The sequence below is a fragment of the Panthera leo genome, chromosome B4 (genome assembly GCF_018350215.1).
Source record: "Panthera leo isolate Ple1 chromosome B4, P.leo_Ple1_pat1.1, whole genome shotgun sequence".
NCBI lineage: Eukaryota > Metazoa > Chordata > Mammalia > Carnivora > Felidae > Panthera > Panthera leo.
The window spans coordinates 119,822,286-119,841,230 of record NC_056685.1 but is presented as its reverse complement, the minus strand read 5'-3'; the positions used below and the strand labels follow the sequence as shown (position 1 = coordinate 119,841,230).

The 18,945-nt window shown below is 32.9% G+C and overlaps 1 protein-coding gene across 9 annotated transcripts in view; it reads left to right on the top strand.

Annotated features, from left to right (window-relative positions):
- Window positions 1-18,945, top strand: part of ANKS1B (ankyrin repeat and sterile alpha motif domain containing 1B) — a 1,079,782-nt gene that overhangs the window by 189,304 nt on the left and 871,533 nt on the right. For all 9 annotated transcript variants that reach the window (XM_042947477.1, XM_042947476.1, XM_042947473.1 and 6 more), the window contains exons 5-8: window positions 3,915-3,990; window positions 6,130-6,231; window positions 10,815-10,928; window positions 11,868-12,034. In XM_042947477.1, the coding sequence (XP_042803411.1) occupies window positions 3,915-3,990; window positions 6,130-6,231; window positions 10,815-10,928; window positions 11,868-12,034 (459 nt within the window). The remainder of the gene's footprint in view (window positions 1-3,914; window positions 3,991-6,129; window positions 6,232-10,814; window positions 10,929-11,867; window positions 12,035-18,945) is intronic.

The following is an 18,945-nucleotide window of genomic DNA, read 5'->3' as shown; positions in this document are numbered from 1 at the left end:
ACCATGACCCAACCTGAAGTCAAGAGTCAGACGCTCAATCAACCGAGCCACCCAAGAGCCCTGGAAATTATGCTTATTTTAAATGATTAATTCAAAAAATGGAGAAATATAATCCATGAGAAAAGCAGTACCAAAATCCTGGGGTTGAGAGGATTTGGGTTCACCTATTTCGGTGCTATTTCTTTGTTATTTCTTTGTATTCCACTTGCTTAGCACATGTTTTGGACTAAATATTATTTCATGAAAATACAGTTTTTCAAGATTTGGCGAGTTATGGATTATAGATTTGGAATAGAGCACTGAGAATGGTACTAATTTGAATGAGGGTGATAGACGCAGACTCAAGGTAGGGTGTGGTAAACTGGAGAATATTCTGTAATTAACCTGTATTTTGATAAGGAAAAGTTCATAGATGTGACATATTTAAATTTCATACTGTTTATGATTAAATGTGATACCAGGAAATGGTTCCTGATATCACTGTTTACCTTAAATTTGTGAGGACAACCCATTCCATTTTGACAGTTCTCATGTTCTCTTACTAATTACAAAGAAGCTAATAACCTTGGATTTGGAAAAATTGATTAATTTTTTTTCATGCTAAAAATATGTTTATCATCTGCTAACCTTTTCTAGTTTTATTCAAGGAGTCAGGGTCTCCTTATCCATTGTATAAAAATACTAGTTCTATTTAACATAACCTTTTTTTCTTGGAATAATGTAAAGGAGATTATCTATGCACACATACACACACTATATATATATATATATATATATATATATATATATATATATATTTATGTATAATTTTAAAATATTAAAATCATTGAGACTTTTAAAAAGTTTTCTAGTTGCATTTTTAACAACAATAATACTCATTATTTTATAAGTAAATAAAATGCTTTTTAAGTCTTATTTGTTGTTTATCTTGTTTAGCATTCCCAATAACCCTATCTAGTTTTTAATACTTTCTTTATTTACAAGCTATATGAATTTTCAGAGATATTAAGTGATTTTCCTAAAGTTATATAGCAACTGAAAGCTAAACTGTCACTGGAACCCAGGTCTTTTACATCTGCTTCCTCCTGAAGAATTGTTTATTTATAGTGAAGTTTACATAATTTCATTTCCTAGAATAGTCCATTTCAGTGCCTACAGTGCCCACTCTACTGTATCAGAGTATCTAGGAAACCAAATTAGTACAAAAAAAGTAGACATTATTGTTATATTTTTATTTTCTTAAAATTTTTTTTTAACATTTTATTTTTGAAAAACAGAGAGAGACATGGTGTGAGTTGGGGAGGGCAGAGAGAGAGGGAGACACAGAATCTGAAGCAGGCTCCAGGCTCTGAGCTGTCAGCACAGAACCTGAAGTGGGGCTTGAACCCACAAGTGGTGAGATTGTGACCTGAGCCAGAGTCAGCCACTTAACTGACTGAGCCACCCAGGTGCTCCTAGTGTTATATTTTTAAATATTAGACTTAGCCTTCTCTTAATCATTCTCTATTCAACATTACTTCTTGGACCTCTAGTCCTTCTGAATTAAATTCATGGAAATTCTCTTTTTAAGGATCTGTAGTAATCACTGTTTGAAAATGTCTTTATTTTGCTCTCATTCTTTGAAGATAGTTTGGCTGGCTATAGAATGCTAGATTGGTAGTTATTTTCTCTTGACACATGAAGATATTATACTTTCTTCTGGTTTTATTGTTTTTGTGGAGAAGCCAGCTGTTGATCTCATTTTTATTTTTAGACAGTTTTTTCTCTTAGGATGTTTTTAAGGTATTCTCATTATCTTAGGTGTTCTGTAGTTTGCTGTAATATATTCACAATGTATTCTTATCACTTAACCTTGTTTGGTATTCCCAGAATTGAATATTAGTATCTCATTAATTCTGGAAAGTCATTAGTCTTTGAATTACTTATTCCTGTCCTCTTCTTCTAGAACTGAGTCGTACTGTATTCAGTGTTTTACATTTTCCATCTCATGTTTCTTTGAATTGCATTATGTACTTAAAAAAGAAATCCACCATCCAGTTCAGTACTTTTTTTCCCAGCTGTATCTTATCTGTTATTAAACCTTTCTATTTAAAATATTATGTTTTCCATTTTTAGAAGTGCTATTTAGTTCATTTCAGATCTGGCCAGTTTTAATACTCCTCTTGTTCTTTAGTTATATTTAATATCTTCTTTTCATGGATCATATATATTTTTTATATTCTGTAGCTGACCATCACATAACATGTGAAGTTTTTATAGGTTTTATTCTTTTATTCTTGCTCATGGCTTGTTTTCTTTAATGTTCAGTGATTTCTGATTTTGAATTTGTGTTTCTTAGACTTGATCTGTTGGAACTCTCAGAGGCCTGAGTTTAAAGTGTATTATTTTCACAATGGATTTGTATCTGTTTCTGCTAATAAGCATTTATATTTGCCTTGGTACTACAAACCAAGGATCACTTAATTCTACATTTTTCACTCAGGATTGGAGGGTTAGGGGAGCACAGAGATTGTGTAATTTTGATCCCAAGACCATGTGAGGGCAGAACTATGGTTAGAAATTCTTAGGGGGAGGGTGTTATTTTTGCTACTACTGTACTCCACTTAGAACTATGATCTAGATAGGAATTTTTAATTTCTCCCTCTGTGCAACACATTTATTATTTTTTTTAACTAAGGATGTTGTCCTTTACAGATTTTAGGTTTTATTTTTTTAAAGTAATCTGTGCCCAACATGAGGCTGGAACTCATGACCTCAAGATAAAGAGTTGCATGCTCTACCATTGAACCAGCAATGTGCCCTCCAGAGGTTTTAGATTTTTGCAGGAGCCCTTGATCTATCTCTCAGCTTTCTTGGGCTTCTTTGTCTCCTGCCCTCTCGCACCTTGAGTAGCTGGTTAAAGCCCAGGCACTAGTCTGCCATGGATTGGCAGTTTCCCAGGAACGGTTTCCTGCTCCAGTACTAAAGCCCTGGGTTCATAGTTTCTGTCCCCACTTCCCTTCCCCAGGCTGTGAGGAATTCCGTTATTTTTCCTTTTCTTCCCTGTATTTAAAATGTAGTTTAGTTTTTCAGAATATTTAAGGTATGCTATTCCAGGAAGAGTTTTTCTAACATAAAGTCCAAATTTTTTTAAGAGTGGAAGGAAATAAAATTAGTAATCAGAAAATTGCTTGGGAAACACAATAAGAGTGAAAAGAATTAGATTATTTCAAAGGGTGTTTTTCAGAGAATCAAAAAATAATGTATTTGTATCCCATATTGAGATTATTTCTTAAGGAGCTGAATACATTTCCATAGTTTATTTTTCCTTTTGTACAGTTTTAGAAAATATTTATAAATTATTTTTATTTCCATTTTTTATTATTGTCTGTACATATCATGACAGTCAAACTATAATTCAGATACATTGCAGTCATGCTTTTTTTTGAAGATAAATTTAGATCACATTGATTCTCAGTCTCCTTAGTAATGCATTTGTAAATCATTTTAGAGTGGGTTAATTATGCAATAGGATTTTATTGATTAACAAAGCTTTTACATTATATATTATTTTATAATGATATTTTTACTTTGAACTGAGATTAGAATCCCACAGTAGAGATCAGTTTTAGTACAAGGAGACAGAATTGCCATAATGACATTATTCAATTTAACACACATACATGTATGCAGGAGGACCTGCATTGGATTTTGTTCTTAGAATTTCTTCTTTTATTCCATAGTACCTTTCTGTCAGGGTGTGCTTAGATTACAGAGAATATGTACAAATACATAAAGTCACAGGATTTTTTTTAACTTGTAAGCATTCCTAATGCAACTGTGCTTCTTTCTCTTTTTCCTTTTTCTTTTTACTTTTCTTCTTCTTCTTCTTCTTCTTCTTCTTCTTCTTCTTCTTCTTCTTTTTTTTTTTCCAGACAGAAAAGGGGAGTGCACTTCATGAAGCAGCTTTATTTGGAAAGGTGGATGTTGTGAGAGTTCTGTTAGAAACAGGTAACTATTGTGATTCTCCATGGAGCTTTTTCTGCCAAATACAATTTCTATTTCAGGAGTAGACAAAGGGAAATGGCACAGTTCTTTCATAATCACCCTTACTTTTTACCTTTACTCCACATTGCAAGTGCATATTCATATCACATAGAATTGAGCCTCAATGTTTAGATAAAATTGATATAAATGTGCACCTCCCTTTACTCAATAGACTTGTCAGTAAAAAGCTTTTAGAAATTACAATTGTATACATTGAAATCACATTGAAATATACTAGAGAAATTACCAAAAGGAAAAAGAATTCTCTGCCTTCCACAAGAGAGAGGAACTGATCCTTATGAAATCATGACAATTGCTCGGTTTATCGAAAACATAATATTTCCCTAGATTATTATATTGGGAACTGTGATTAATAGTGTTCCCTATCTTTAAGGCATATTTACCTTGTTATTTCATCAACTGAGTAGCTATTGTTTGTAAGCTGCAATGATTTAAAGGGAATGTTTTAGAGGGAATGCTTTGAAGGAATAACAAAGAGGCTTATTTGTCTTCATATGTATATTATGAATAAAATGAAATAAAATTGGAACTGAGGTTGGATTTTTTTAGGATCAAAAAGCATGGGTACAAATTCATACTTGGAAACTATTGATGTGAGTTTTTTGTGCTACAGACTACATTTAATGTATTTATTTTCTGCTGTAAAAAAATGGAAAACATTAGCTGACTGTGGCATTTTGGTTGTAGTTATACTGAGTGAAAATTTCATGTACATTTAATTTGGACATGTAACACGGTGATATAATAAATGTGTTATAAGCAACCAATTACATATGTGCTGGTCACACGTTTCTACACAAATTTAAGCAAATACTTAATAATCTTATTATGATGACCTAACATTTGAGGCCGGATTCTGAAAACTGGCTTTGTTTGCAGTTAGATGTTTAGAAAGTTTATAAACTTTTTTGGGGATCAGTGAAAGTTATTTGTTACATGAAAATAAGTTCTTCAGTACAATAAATATTTTTAGAATTAAAATAATTCCGAAGGTGTTTTAATTACAAAACAAGAAGTTTGCTCACCAGGTAGATGATTGAATGTTGTTTGCATTGAGTATAAACTTACATAAATAAATATGAGATATTTGACTTTGTAGCTGGACAAATAGTATTTGGACAATAGTTCAAAATAATCATGCTTTTTCAACTTTTGTGAATACTTAAGTATTCTAAGACTGTTGTTATATTATGCACATGATACTTCATTATTTAAAATGTTTTTACCAAGTTACACAGAATATATATATCACAGGACCATTATACTTTAGGAATTCATGTTCTAAATCAATAATATTTTTCAGCTTGATAGTGTATCATTTAAATAGCTATAATCCAAACTGGTTATAATTCTAAAAAACAGTCTGGGGCGCCTGGGTGTGTCATTTGGTTAAGTGTCTGACACTTGATTTAAGCTCAGGTCGTCATGATTTCATGGTTTGTGAGCCCCGTGTCGGGCTCTGTGCTGACAGTATAGTGCGGGAGCCTGCCTGGGTTCTCTCTCTCTCTTTCTCTCTGCCCCTCCCCTGCTTGCATGTGTACTTTCTCTGTCTCTCAAAATAATTAAAAAACAAACACACACCAATCTTAATGATTGGGTCAGTGCCCTTTAAGACTTAATTCATTGTCAAGAGTGTTCCTTCTCTTTGGTAGCATTAGATCTCCACCTTATTTGTTTCTTTTTTTTTTTAATTTTTTTACCATTTATCTATTTTTGAGAGACAGAGAGCGACAGAAAATGAGCAGGGGAGGGGCAGAGAGAGAGGGAGACAGAATCCAGCAGGCTCTAGGCTCTGAACTGTCAGCACAGCCTGACGCAGGGCTCGAACCCACGATCTGTGACATCATGACTTGAGCCAAAGTCAGACGCTTAACGGACTGAGCCACCCAGGCGCCCCTCCACCTTCTTTCTTACTAAAATCGTGTGTGTGTGTGTGTGTGTGTCTAGGGTTTTAATTTTTTCTAAAAATCACTTTCAGTGCTTGATCTGTATATGTTTGATACTAGAACAGTTGTATGTTGACAGTATCTTCTGATGACACTTCAGTGGTGTACATCTAGTGGATTTTTCTTTTTCTTTCAGGAATTGATGCCAACATAAAGGATAGCTTAGGTAGAACTGTCTTAGACATTCTGAAAGAACATCCATCTCAGAAATCTCTCCAGATTGCAACACTCTTACAAGGTAAACAGTATTGAATGATGGATGAGTTTGCCTTAAAGTTAAGATTAAATTAAATCTACCATATTTTTCTCTTGAGTTTTTGAGTTAATGTTTACCTTTGAGTGAACTTATTTACATTTTTTTCTGGTAACCGTTAAACTAAATAATAATACTTCTTAATGTTTTATTTCTGTTTTAAACTAATCAGTATTTTAAGAAAAGCTAAAGTGGTTTTTCACTCATTTGCTATTAAAAGGGTTTTTTTAATCCATATAGCAAATATGTAGTTATGAACTTGAAGATAATAAGCCTATAGAGTGATGATGATTAAGTATTATCTTACACTTGAATAATGCTTTAAGAATTTGCAGTTATTTTTTTTATTATTTTGCCTGTTTTCTATAACTTTGTGAGATAGGTAAGTCTGATATCGTTATTCTCCTTTTTGCACATGAGGGGAACTAAAGCCCCAAGAGGCTGATATATAACCTATTCTAGGTGGTAGAACTAGTACATAAATATTGGGTTAACAACAAAAATTGTACTTAACTGGAAGAATACAGATTGTTTCCTCCCTAATCCAGGAGTACAAGATGATTTGGTCTTGCCAGGCTTTGTTTTTGATAAAGGTCATTAAGTAACTGTATAGTTAGTGCAGCATTAGGTGTCCTGAAGGTTTGACAACCATGTAGGTACTACTTTTTCATTGTAGGATTATATACTTCCTTACTTGATCTAAGACTTTTAATGGGATTTAGATTTAAATACTTTCCCTTTTGGGACATTTGGGCTCAACAAATGAGTGGATAAAGAAGATATGATTATATACATATACACACACACACACACCCAATGGAGCGTTACTTGGCAATCAAAAAGAAAGAAATCTTGCCATTTGCAACATGGATGGAACTAGAGTGTATTAAGCTAAGCGAAATTAGAGAAAGACAAATATCATATGACTTCGCACATATGTTGAATTTAAGATATAAAACAGATGAACATAGGGAAGGGAAGCAAAAATAATATAAAACAGGGAGGGGGACAAACCATAAGAGATTCTTCAATATAGAGAACAAACTGAGGGTTGCTGAAGGGGTTTTGGGTGGGGGGATGGGCTAAATGGGCAAGGGGCATTAAGAAGGACACTTGTTGAGATGAGCACTGGGTATTCTATGTAGGGGATGAATCACTGGATTCTACTCCTGAAGTCATTGTTGCACTATATGCTAACTAACTTGATGTAAATTAACAAAAATAATAAATAAATACATAAATGCGTAAATAAATACTTTCCCTTTTTGCTTTATGATTAGGCCTGACATGTCGTATGTTCCCTTAAAAACCCAGACATTGGGGCACCTGAGTGGCTCAATCCGTTAAGCATCTGACTCTTGATCTCAGCTTAGGTCTTGAGCTTAGGGTTGTCAGTTGGGCTGTGTCAGTTGGAGCCCTGCGTTGGGCTCTATGCCTAGCGCTAAGCCTACTTAAAAAATACAACAACAAAATAACAAAACAAACAAAAACCAAAAAAACAAAAAACAGACATTTGTTCTACCCTTTCCAGTTAGCTTCTACACTGCTCAGTGGTGATTATCCCCTGATTGTTACAGATTGGTGGCAAGTGTTAATAGGGGAGGAAGCTGGGATTGTTTCCTTGGATGTCAGTTGGGAAGCTGAAGAACAGCTTTATCCTATGAGAGATAAATGAATTAAAACCAAGTCAGGCAGGTGATACATAGATACAGGAGTCAACAAAAGCCAAGAGGGGTAAAAAAAAATGTGCTACAGGAGGTCATTCATGCTGTCTTCTCTATCTTCAAAACCTGTCAGGGAAAGGAAGTCCCCTGCAATTTTCTCGTTAATAAATAACTTAATTACAAGTCAAGTGCTTATAGAGATAAATCAAAATACATGAGTAGCTCTTCATATTAATTCAAATCAGATTGAATGAAAGCTAAAAAAAAGAAAAAAATGGTACATAACATTTTTTCTTCCCCTTCTAGGTGCTTTATATTTCATATTGAACTTTTGTATCTAAATTTAAAAAAAAAACTGAGGCTTGTGAATATTATGTCTTTTGGGAAAAGCAAAATAAATGTCCACTAAAAAGAGGGTATGACATAATTCTAGACATTTACTGCATTGATTTAACTTAAATGAAAGTGTTATTACATAGGAGTTAACTATCTGTGTTCTCTTAAGTGGCCAAGATTCATTACGTATGCCAACTTGTGATAGGGTATATGGGACATCTTTGAATTTTTAAAATTACTGGTGGGTTTTAGAATGTAAATGTATTATCTATATTCTTTGCATTCCTGGGTCACACCAGTGGTACATTTTAAGTTTTATGAAAAATTCTTATTTCACTAAAGCCAATTTAGAGTACATAAAATTACTATTTGTGTCCTGGAGGAGGAATTCACTTTACATAATTACTGCATTTGGTCAAAAAATTTAAGGATGGAATTCCATACGTTTCTTTCTTTTCCTAGTAGAATTTTCCTAGTAGAAATGCCCTTAGGTAGAAACTGTTTGGATAGTATGAAGACACAATTGTTTGGAATGAGATCAAACTTTTTTTTTTCTTTTGTCTTTTTTTTAACTTTATTTTTTATTTTTTAAAATTTACATCCAAATTAGTTAGCATGTAGTGAAGCAATGATTTCAGGAGTAGATTCCTTAATGCCCCTTACCCATTTAGCCCATCCCCCCTCCCACAACCCCTTCAGCAACTCTCAGTTTGTTCTCCATATTTATGAGTCTCTTCTGTTTTGTCCCCCTCCCTGTTTTTATATTATTTTTGTTTCCCTTCCCTTATGTTCATCTGTTTTGTCTCTTAAAGTCCTCATATGAGTGAAGTGATATGATTTTTGTCTTTCTCTGAGTGACTAATTTCACTTAGCATAATACCCTCCAGTTCCATCCATGTAGTTGCAAATGGCAAGATTTCATTCTTTTTGATTGCTGAGTAATACTGCATTGTATATATATACCACATTTTCTTTATCCGTTCATCCATCGATGGACATTTGGGATCTTTCCATACTTTGGCTATTGTTGATAGTGCTGCTAAGAACAAACTTTCTTAACTAGTTTTTAAGAAAAAGATTCCTTCTGAGTACAGTGTAAGTAAAAGATTCCTATGGGGAGAGATCAGTTGATTTAATCCTTTAGATGGAGACTACAAACTAGCCACTGTGAGCTGAATGCTTTTGGCAGATAGCAGATTGATTTTGTTTAGATTAAATATTTTTGGCCACCCTGTGTTTCCATAAAAATTGAATTGGCTTTCAACATTTACAAATGTAGGGTTTCAGCTAAAACTTCAGAGTTTTGTTGGTTTCTCAAAAAATGCAGGCTTTTATTTTACTTTACTGTCGAACTTTGGATGGGGCACCTACTTTCTGGTTAATCCTGCTCCACATGCTTTCTGTTTTCTCCATGATATTGGGGCTGAATATTCATTGACATTTATCCCTGCATTCAGATGCTTAGAGTGAGATGTTTTCTTGTCCCATGTTTATCTGGCTGTGCCTCTTATTAGCTGTATGAACATGGCCAAATTAAAATCCTTCTCCTTGATCCCCCACTTATTCTCTGTCTCTCTCTCAAAAATAAATAAACATTAAAAAAAGTGGGGGGAGGGCCTCCTGGGTGGCTCAGTCGGTTAAGCGTCCGACTTTGGCTCAGGTCATGGTCTCACAGCTCATGGGTTCAAGCCCTGCATTGGACTCTGTGCTGACAGCTCAGAGCCTTGAGCCTGCTTTGGATTCTGTATCTCCCTCTCTCGCTCTGTCCCTTCCCTGCTCATGTTCTGTCTCTCTCTCTGTCTCTCAAAAATAAATAAACATTAAAAAAATTTAAAAAAATAAAATCTGATCCTTGAGTTGTCATCTTTAAAACAGATTGTAAGAGTGTGTGTCATTGTTTTGTGAGGATCAAGTGAGTTAATTTATATTACTTAGAATACTGCTGGGTGACATATTTAAATTTTGGCTGCTCTAATATTATTATGTCTTCATCAAAGTTACAAAAATGAGAGATAGGCTGAGTGTGAAATATTACTTTAGGAATAATGGGAGAGAATGTTATTTCTTTGTGGAAGTAAAGCTTAATGTGCAATTATGCTTGTCTTACAAGAGTAAACACCATTATAAACTTCATTCATGTTACCTAACTGGTTGTGGTGTCCCTTGAATTTGATGTTCCTGTTTAGATATCAAGTCTATTCAAAGCATCTTTAAGATGGTTTTAAATCCTCATGTAGAATACACTTAAGGAAACTAAGGGTGTTATTTTATCTTTAACAGGTGAATTTATTTATAACAGGTGAAAGAATGTGTCAAATTTAGTTTCCACAAAGTTTATGAGTCTCTTCCAAAATATCTTTTAAATTTTAATTAAAAAGATTTAAATTAATAGCTCATCATCAAGTTCTTTCAGTTTTTTTTGTTTTTTGGTTTTTTTTAAAAAACTTAGGATATATTTAGGATATGAGGAAATAAATGAAAAGCTGATCACCAGAAGTAAAACATAAAGTTTAGTTATTTTAAAATAAATGAATTCGACTATGTAATTTCAAAAACTTGTGTACACAGAATATTTAGAAGGTGTGGGAAGATCAGCAGCCCTTGAAGAACATGTACATGAAGATACAACACAAGAAATACATATTTCATCTCCTGTTGAATCTCCTTCCCAAAAGACTAAGAGTGAGTAGTTAATTATAAAGCCCTTGAAATAACACTAGACCTTTATGTCCAAATTTGTTCTATACGTACAAAAAGGCTAACACTTGAAAATTTGAGGCCTAATAACTTATATCTTATACTTTGTATTTTATCCATTTTTCAGTTTATTGAACTCTTCTATTTGTCAGGCCCTATTCTTGGCCGTGACACAGTAGCTAGCAAAATTAGCAATCTCTGCTGTCATGATATATACATGGACTAGATATTTCACACTAGATTTGTTTTCCAAAATGTATTTTTAATGTAGAATAAAAATATTGATATCTGGATTATAACAGCTGGAGTTTTATTTTTTCCTAGAAGAAATTAGAATTATAAAGTACCTTTCTGAGAATGATTAGAAAAACGCATATTTGCATGTAACCTACAAAATATTCATGTTTTGACAGATGATGCATATTATTTATGTTACTTCTGTGTTTTTCCTTTATGTCACATAACATAATTTTAGTTTATTACTTATATAATTATTTATCTAAATACGTTCTATTTCTTTTTATTGAACCTAGGATGTAGGCTCCCAGCACCATTTAAAATTTGTTAATGAATTCTGTCATATGAAAGATTATTAAAGATTAAATGTTATAATGAATGAAACCTTAGGAATTGTAATTCCAGATGTTTTTATGCAATATGTATAAATGAACCTTCAATACTTATTTCTATTTTGAAAAAGAATAATAATAGGCAAAATTGGGATTTCTCCTTGTCTTTTAATTTAGTCTTTTCATTCTTGTGTTAATTATGGTTCAGTACCTTGTTTTCAACATATTTTCTGATTTACTTAATGTTGTTTGTCATGAGTTCTGTCACTATACTAGTCATATTTTTATTAATTAATAGGAAATTTTAGCAATAGCCTTTCTTAAAACTTTGAAAAAAATTACTGCCTTCTTATAGGTGAAACTGTGACTGGAGAATTATCAAAACTCTTGGATGAAATAAAACTCTGTCAAGAAAAGGATTATTCTTTTGAAGATTTGTGCCACACAATATCAGACCACTACTTAGATAATTTGAGCAAGATTTCAGAGGAAGAACTTGGGAAAAATGGAAGCCAGAGTGTAGTAAGTAAGGGGGGAAGGAAGACAATGTGTCTGTCTTTGCCAATTCAATGTGTATCTAAAAGGCAGGGATTTGTGCATTATCCTATCTTCAGATTCTGCCAGTGTCAAATGTCAAATTCCCTATTGCTCTTTTCCTGATGTTCATTGGTATTTTACTCTCACTGCATGTGTAGGGGAAGGACTGCTTTGATAAATCACTGATAGTTTGTGATGATCTTGCTACTGTTGACTTGCTTAATACATGAAATCATAGTTTCTTTGATTATGTTCTTTAAGTCTCACTGAGCATGATGATAATTGATTTCCAAAGAAAGAAAAAAAATCTTCCTTTTGTCTTTCTTCCCCAAGTTCTCTATGAATTTAGTCTACCCCATCTTGATTAAAGACAGAGCTGGGCTATGTGTGTATGTTCCCCAGTCACTCTGTATGTTATGGTAGGAGAGAGACATTTTGGAAAATTTGACCTCCGTAGTTTTATAATCTTATTCAAATCCCTTATGCAACCTACAAGCTCAGAATCTAAATCATGAGTTAGAGGTTACTGATCATTTGGATTTCTATATTAACACAACAGCAAGAAAAACTATAGAGCATCAATCAGTTTAAAATTAAGATTTGTATACCTATTTTGTGTCATATAGAGGTAGGATTTATAGGGTGTACTGGTATTAAAGGAAATGCATTATTATAACATGAAATCTTTACCCACTTTTAGAACTTAATTTGTTATAGAAACATTATGCTTTCTTCAAAAGCTAATAAGAGTGTATTGTGTTAAGTATGTCATATTATTTATGAAAACTAAAAACATTGCCAAGTATAGTGACCATAAAGAGAATGTTTACTTCATTTAACTACTTACTGTGTGCTGACCCTTGTTTCCCAGCATAGTCTAGCTCCATGGCTAGTCTTACTCCTTTTGTTTTGTTTTTTGTTTTTTTGTTTTTGTTTTTGTTGCACTGTCTTCTTTAAAGCATTGTATTATTGGCTCCAGTAAAACTCCTTATGAATAATTATGATTAATTACATATATACTGAAGTAAATACATGCAAGTTTTACCAAATGAAAATTTTATATTAATGAAATATTTACTGTAGTGTCAGTGTACTTTAATGTCAGGACAAAATTTCCTGTTTAAAAGTCTAAAACTTATATATTATCTCCAAATTACAAACCAATTACATTTCAACATTTCCTTGAAGGTTGGTTACAAGTTTTTCTTTTTTTTTTTTAATTATTTTTTTGAAGGTTGCTTACAAATTAAAACATATTTATCCTGTATAAATATAATGTGTGGTGTTTAGGTTTTTAGGTTTGTTCCTAAAGATTTCTCTAAATTGACTATACTTCTGGTCCTCTACTTCTAAACCCACAAATTTCTGAAAGCCCTAGTTTTCTCAACCAGTGGTCTCTAAACTTTTTTTTTCTTGGTTGTACATACCATAGTAAACAAATTTTAAGTAAATCTCCCAATTGCATGTATTCATAAATGATGTATATCTATTACTATTTTAAGAATTTGTGCTATAAATTAGGTATATACTGCAAGAGAAATTCAAGTAAAAAGGATACAGAATAAGTGTAAATAGAAGCTCTATTTTTTTCCCTTTTAACTCATTGAGTATCTAGTGCACCCTGGGGTCTGCACTGCACACTTTACTTGGAGACCAGGCTTACAGATTTCATGTAGTGATAGCAGGGATTTTAGTATTATGAGGGTAACATAGTTTAGGGGAATGTGGTCAAATATTTTTTTTGTAAGTCTAAGACTCTATTGTGATAGTAGCAAGAGAGAAATTAATGCTCGTAAATTGAACGGAGTATCTTACAATTCAAGCATCCTTTCATACAAGAAATCACTCTTTGTTCCTGTGACAAACCTTATATTGTGTTCCTTGAAACTATTGTCATATTAAATAATAAATGTTACATGAGGCAGAAAAGCAGAGGGTACATATGAGTAAGGCAAGTAGTTTGATTTATCTGAAATTATTGATAGAGTTTATAAAGGGAGAATATGGGAGATAAAATTAGAAGGATAGGTTGAGGTCAGGCCATGGATGATTTTGAATGTCAGGATAAGAATTTTGGTATTTATTTTTTAGAAATCGAGAAAAATCTAAAGGATTTGGGGCAGATAAAAGACATCATTGGAAGTGTCCTTTCAGAAGATAAATCCAATAAAAACTTGTTATCAATGTTTAAAAAGTAATCCGATTACTTTGACCCTTCTCAATAGTCTGTGTTTCTTTTGGGTTCATTTGCATTTGTTGAATATTTCTGTTCATCAAAAATGTTTTTTCAGAGTTTGTCATGAATTGTACTCTCAAATTATGCAAAAAATTAAGTACTTATAGATCACCTAATATAGATGTTTGTTACCATGTTGTAAGTTATAGGATTTACTTATTTATTTATTTATTTATTTACGTATTTATTTATTTATTTATTTAGAGAGTGTGCATGCACTCACACGTCCACAGTAGGGGGAGGGGCAAAGGGAGAGAGAGAGAACATTTTCAGCAGGTTCTACACCCAGCACGGAGCACAGTGTGGGGCTTGATCTTGACCTGAGCTGAAATCAAGAGTTGGACTTAACCTATTGAGTCACAAAGGCGCCTTACGTTATAGGATTTATGATAGCAGTAATGAAACATGATTCCTGACTTAAAGGAGTTCAGAATTCCTATTCTAAGAAGGCTTTAGTCACAGTGTACAGTAATAAGATTAAGATGCAAAACACCAAATATATATTATGAGTGCTGACATTTATTAGGTGCTTGCTATTCAAATGCTTTATATGAATTAAGCCACTTAATCCTCATAGTAAAGCTAACTGTGGATTTATAGACTGGAGAAATGACTCAGCTGGCAAGTGGCAGATCTAGGATTCAAACTCAGAGCTAATATCTTTAATTTCCAGCTACATTTCTCATGATAAATTACCTGGTGGTCAAAGGAAATTTTTTTTAAAGGGAGAGACTAGTGAAGACTTACTGGTAGTCACTGAAGGCTTCATGGAGGTAGGGAGAGACCAAACTGGGCTCTAGTGGAAGAGGAGATATGTCTTGTACTTATTTTGGAATGAATGAATGAGTGAAAGGGAAGATTCCAGCTTGCAGAAACAATGTATGCAAAAGCAGAGGTGAGACATAGCATATGATTTGAAAAGAATGGTTTATTGTAAGAGTTGATTTTGGAAAGTAGTGGGAAACAAATTTGGGTAAGTAATGATAGTCCCTAACACTTATGGAGCACTTTATTTCTATTAACTGATCTAATCTTCACAATAACCCTATGAGATAGGTAGTATTATTCCTCCCATTTTACAGATGAGAAAATGGAGGCACAGAGGACTTTTATGATTTTTCCACATTTACACAGTAATTGCCAGACCCAGGATCTGAAAACCGGCAGTCTGAGGTTGGTGCTGTATCTGTTACTGCTCAACGGCTTTGTTTGGGGAAGATACTTAGATTTGGGAAGCTAGTCAGAAGTTTAATATTGTTGCTGAGGAGAATATACTCTCTCTGTCTTATAGGTGACATTTTGGGAATATAAAAATGGTAACTATAGTCAGATGTTCTGGGAAGAGACTTGGAGATTCTCAGCAATGGATATATGTTAGACTTATTTGGAGAGGCTTCAACATATACTGATACCGTCAGGTACCATGTCCTGACCAAGTAGACCAATGAAATCAGAATTGTTTGAGGTGGCTCTGAGCCTTGTTTATTTAAAAAACTATCATGCATACTGTTGGTCTACAGGACTAAAAATCTGCAGGGTCTTACTGAAGTAATTGAGGTAATTGAGACCTGAGATACTGAGTCAGAACTGAGATCTTGATAACACTGCAAAATTATAGAATTTTAGAGCTAGAATAAGTCTCATCATAGGTATCCAGCCCAATTCTCCCACTCCCCAGTGTAAGAGCTTCTAAAAAATCTCTTGAATTTGAAACATTTTCAGTTTATCATCAAGGAAAATTCCCAGTATGGTCCAGCCATAGTCTTAAATTAAAATTATTTCTGTGTTATATTGGAATGTTAAATGTGGAATAAGATTTTTGCTTATCATTCACATTATTGGCTGAAAGATGGACATTTGGGTTCAGTTAAAATTTAATTTTAGGTGATAAGAAATACCCAACTTGTTCATTGTATTATGACAATTCCAAAAGTAATTTAAAAGAAATTAAAATGTAAGTAAAATATGTTTGTAGCATTTATATTATTAATAAATGTATTTTACACATTAATGATGTATCTGAATTTTGGGGATATTTTAACTGTTAGTTCAGTTTAGTTTTCATTGCCTTTTTTTCTTCCAATAGAGGGCACTCTAATTCAGTAATTTAAAATACAAAATCAGCTGTCTTATGTAAGAACTTTTACTTTTGAATAAGAGGTTTCTGGTTTTATTAAAATATTAGCCTTAGGTAGTAGCTTGAACAATTTTACTAATACAAGTGAATTAAAAGTTAAATTCTTATTATGATTGAATGTATTTGATTGAAGGTTTTACATTTAACGTGGAGGCCAGCTCCAGTTAAAATCACATTTTCTCTTGCATAAATTTTAATTCAAAAGTCAGTCTGTTTTAAATGCTTTTATAATATGCATATGGAGCCATTTTCTAAGTTGAATTAGAACATTATATAATCTAGAATGTAAATTTTGAAGAAATATAAATATCTTCACATTCTTTAGCAACCCATGAAATGCAGAATTTTAAAAGAATATAAAATAATCCGGAAAAATGTTCTATTCCCTTCATTTATTTTCCCAAGTCATATATTCATTGCTTCCTCCATGTGTGTGCACAATGTGCACAACTCTTAAATGTGAATACACTATGCCACAAAATTTGATTGTAGCATACAGGTCATTAGAGCAGACTTCAGAATCTACATTTCAGGAAAACTTTTTTTAAGATTTAAAATAGAAGAAGCATTATTGCCTCATTAGCTTATGTTTCTAAGAAGTAAATAGGAAGCTTATGGGATGAAATGCTTTATATGGTTTTTCTCCTAAGGGAAACTTGGATACAAACAGCATGTAAAACTTACTGTTTGAAAGGGATTGTATTGGCAGGTTATGTGCATTATAAATCAACCAGTACACTTCTTTTCTGTTCTTTCACATTTTTTTTCCAATGTAAAATCTTTAATTACAGGTGAACCTTCTGAAGCAAGATGGTTTACTTTAGTATATCAAGATTTTAAGATTCAGCATTTCATTATTTTATACTAAGCTTCTATAATCTGCTTGAGAAAACTCTCAGGGGAGTTGTTGGGGGTTATCTACAGAAAAATATACTTAATTTGGTGCAAGAATTCATCAGGTCTTAAAGGTTAGTAGAATCAAACTAGGTTGCCTAGAATACAAATGGTGTTTCTAAAATTAAGTTTACTTTCAAAAATATAATTTCTAGAGCTTAATATCAGGAATGTACTGATTTCAGAATTGTGAGAGACTTTGGTGGTTGTGTCATCCAGTTATATTCAGAGCACTTTGGGAAATGAATTTTCTGAAACGTAAGATAGAGCGTTCTTGCAGGATTATAATTGACTCTTCAGCACATGAGTTTTTTTTTTTTTTATAGTGGAACTTAATCTTAAGAAGCAGTAACTATTAATCTTACAGGGAGTATTCAGAATATTTCTAATTTAAATAATTCATACCTTTTATAGTTGAACAAATTTTTTTGGCAGCAGTGACTCAGGCTGCTCTGTACTAAACCTAGGCTTGGATTGTCCTAACAGATTTTTCAGGATTTAGGGAATGCATAGGTTTTGTTGACTTACATTAATATTTTGAAGTTAATAGTGTTAACTGTATATGTGTACCATATGTACATACAAGGAGAACTTCATAATCAGAATGGTAAGTCTTTTATCCCTCCTCTCATCCCAGGAAGAACTTGTACCTGTAGTGAATCTAGGAAGGTCATTGAGATATCCTTGGCTTCTAGAAGAGAAGAGTCATTTTTATGAACTTCCAACACAATTGCTTCTACCTTTCATGACACATCTCTTTGTTCTGCTTTGTGTTGTGTATGTACACATTTTTATATTGCTTCTTACAGACTTCTTGATTGTTGGGTCTATATTTGATTGATATCTATAATCACATCCTGCCTAGCACAGTACCTTGCATGTAGTGATCTATCAGTGAAATTTTATTGAATGAATAATTGCATGAAAAGGCAAACACTGCATGAAAGAGTACATATAAACCCATGTAAATAAACCATTTTTATTGAGAAACATGTTTAATTATTTGGACATGAATTACAGAGTCCAAGGACAGGTTTTTGCTGTTCTGCCACTTACTAGGAGGGTGATATTTGAAAGTTGTGGATCTTTCCAAGTTTTAGTTTCCTCCTCAGTTAAAATAAAAAAAGTTTAACACGACTTTCTGTCAGTCATAGAAGAAGAGCTACTCTTTTTGTGCTGCTAAAGACATGCTCTTTTTATTTTTGTTTCATAGATTTTGTCCCAACTTTGTCCACACTTTCAAATAACTACTCAATATCAACATAAAGGGGATTTCTCTACTGAAATGCCAAATGTTCTATTCTTGGATTGGTCTTCGTCAATATTTTGCCATGAAAAAAAAGTCATCTATCATACTTAGGTCTGCACATGTTAGAGAGGAATAGCAAACATGACAAATAATTGAATTTATATGAAAAATTACTTCAATAAACAGATTCTTGCTTCAAAGTAAAAACAGAATTCAGTGGGAGTTATAATAAAATAAAATCCTATATTTAGATTCCTAAAAATTCTATGGTTTAATTGTAAGATTAGAGAGATTTAATTGGGGAAGAAATGCACACAGAAAGTTCTGGAGTATTTAAATGACCACAGCTACAATGTGAACAGTGAGAAGTGGCTGCTAAA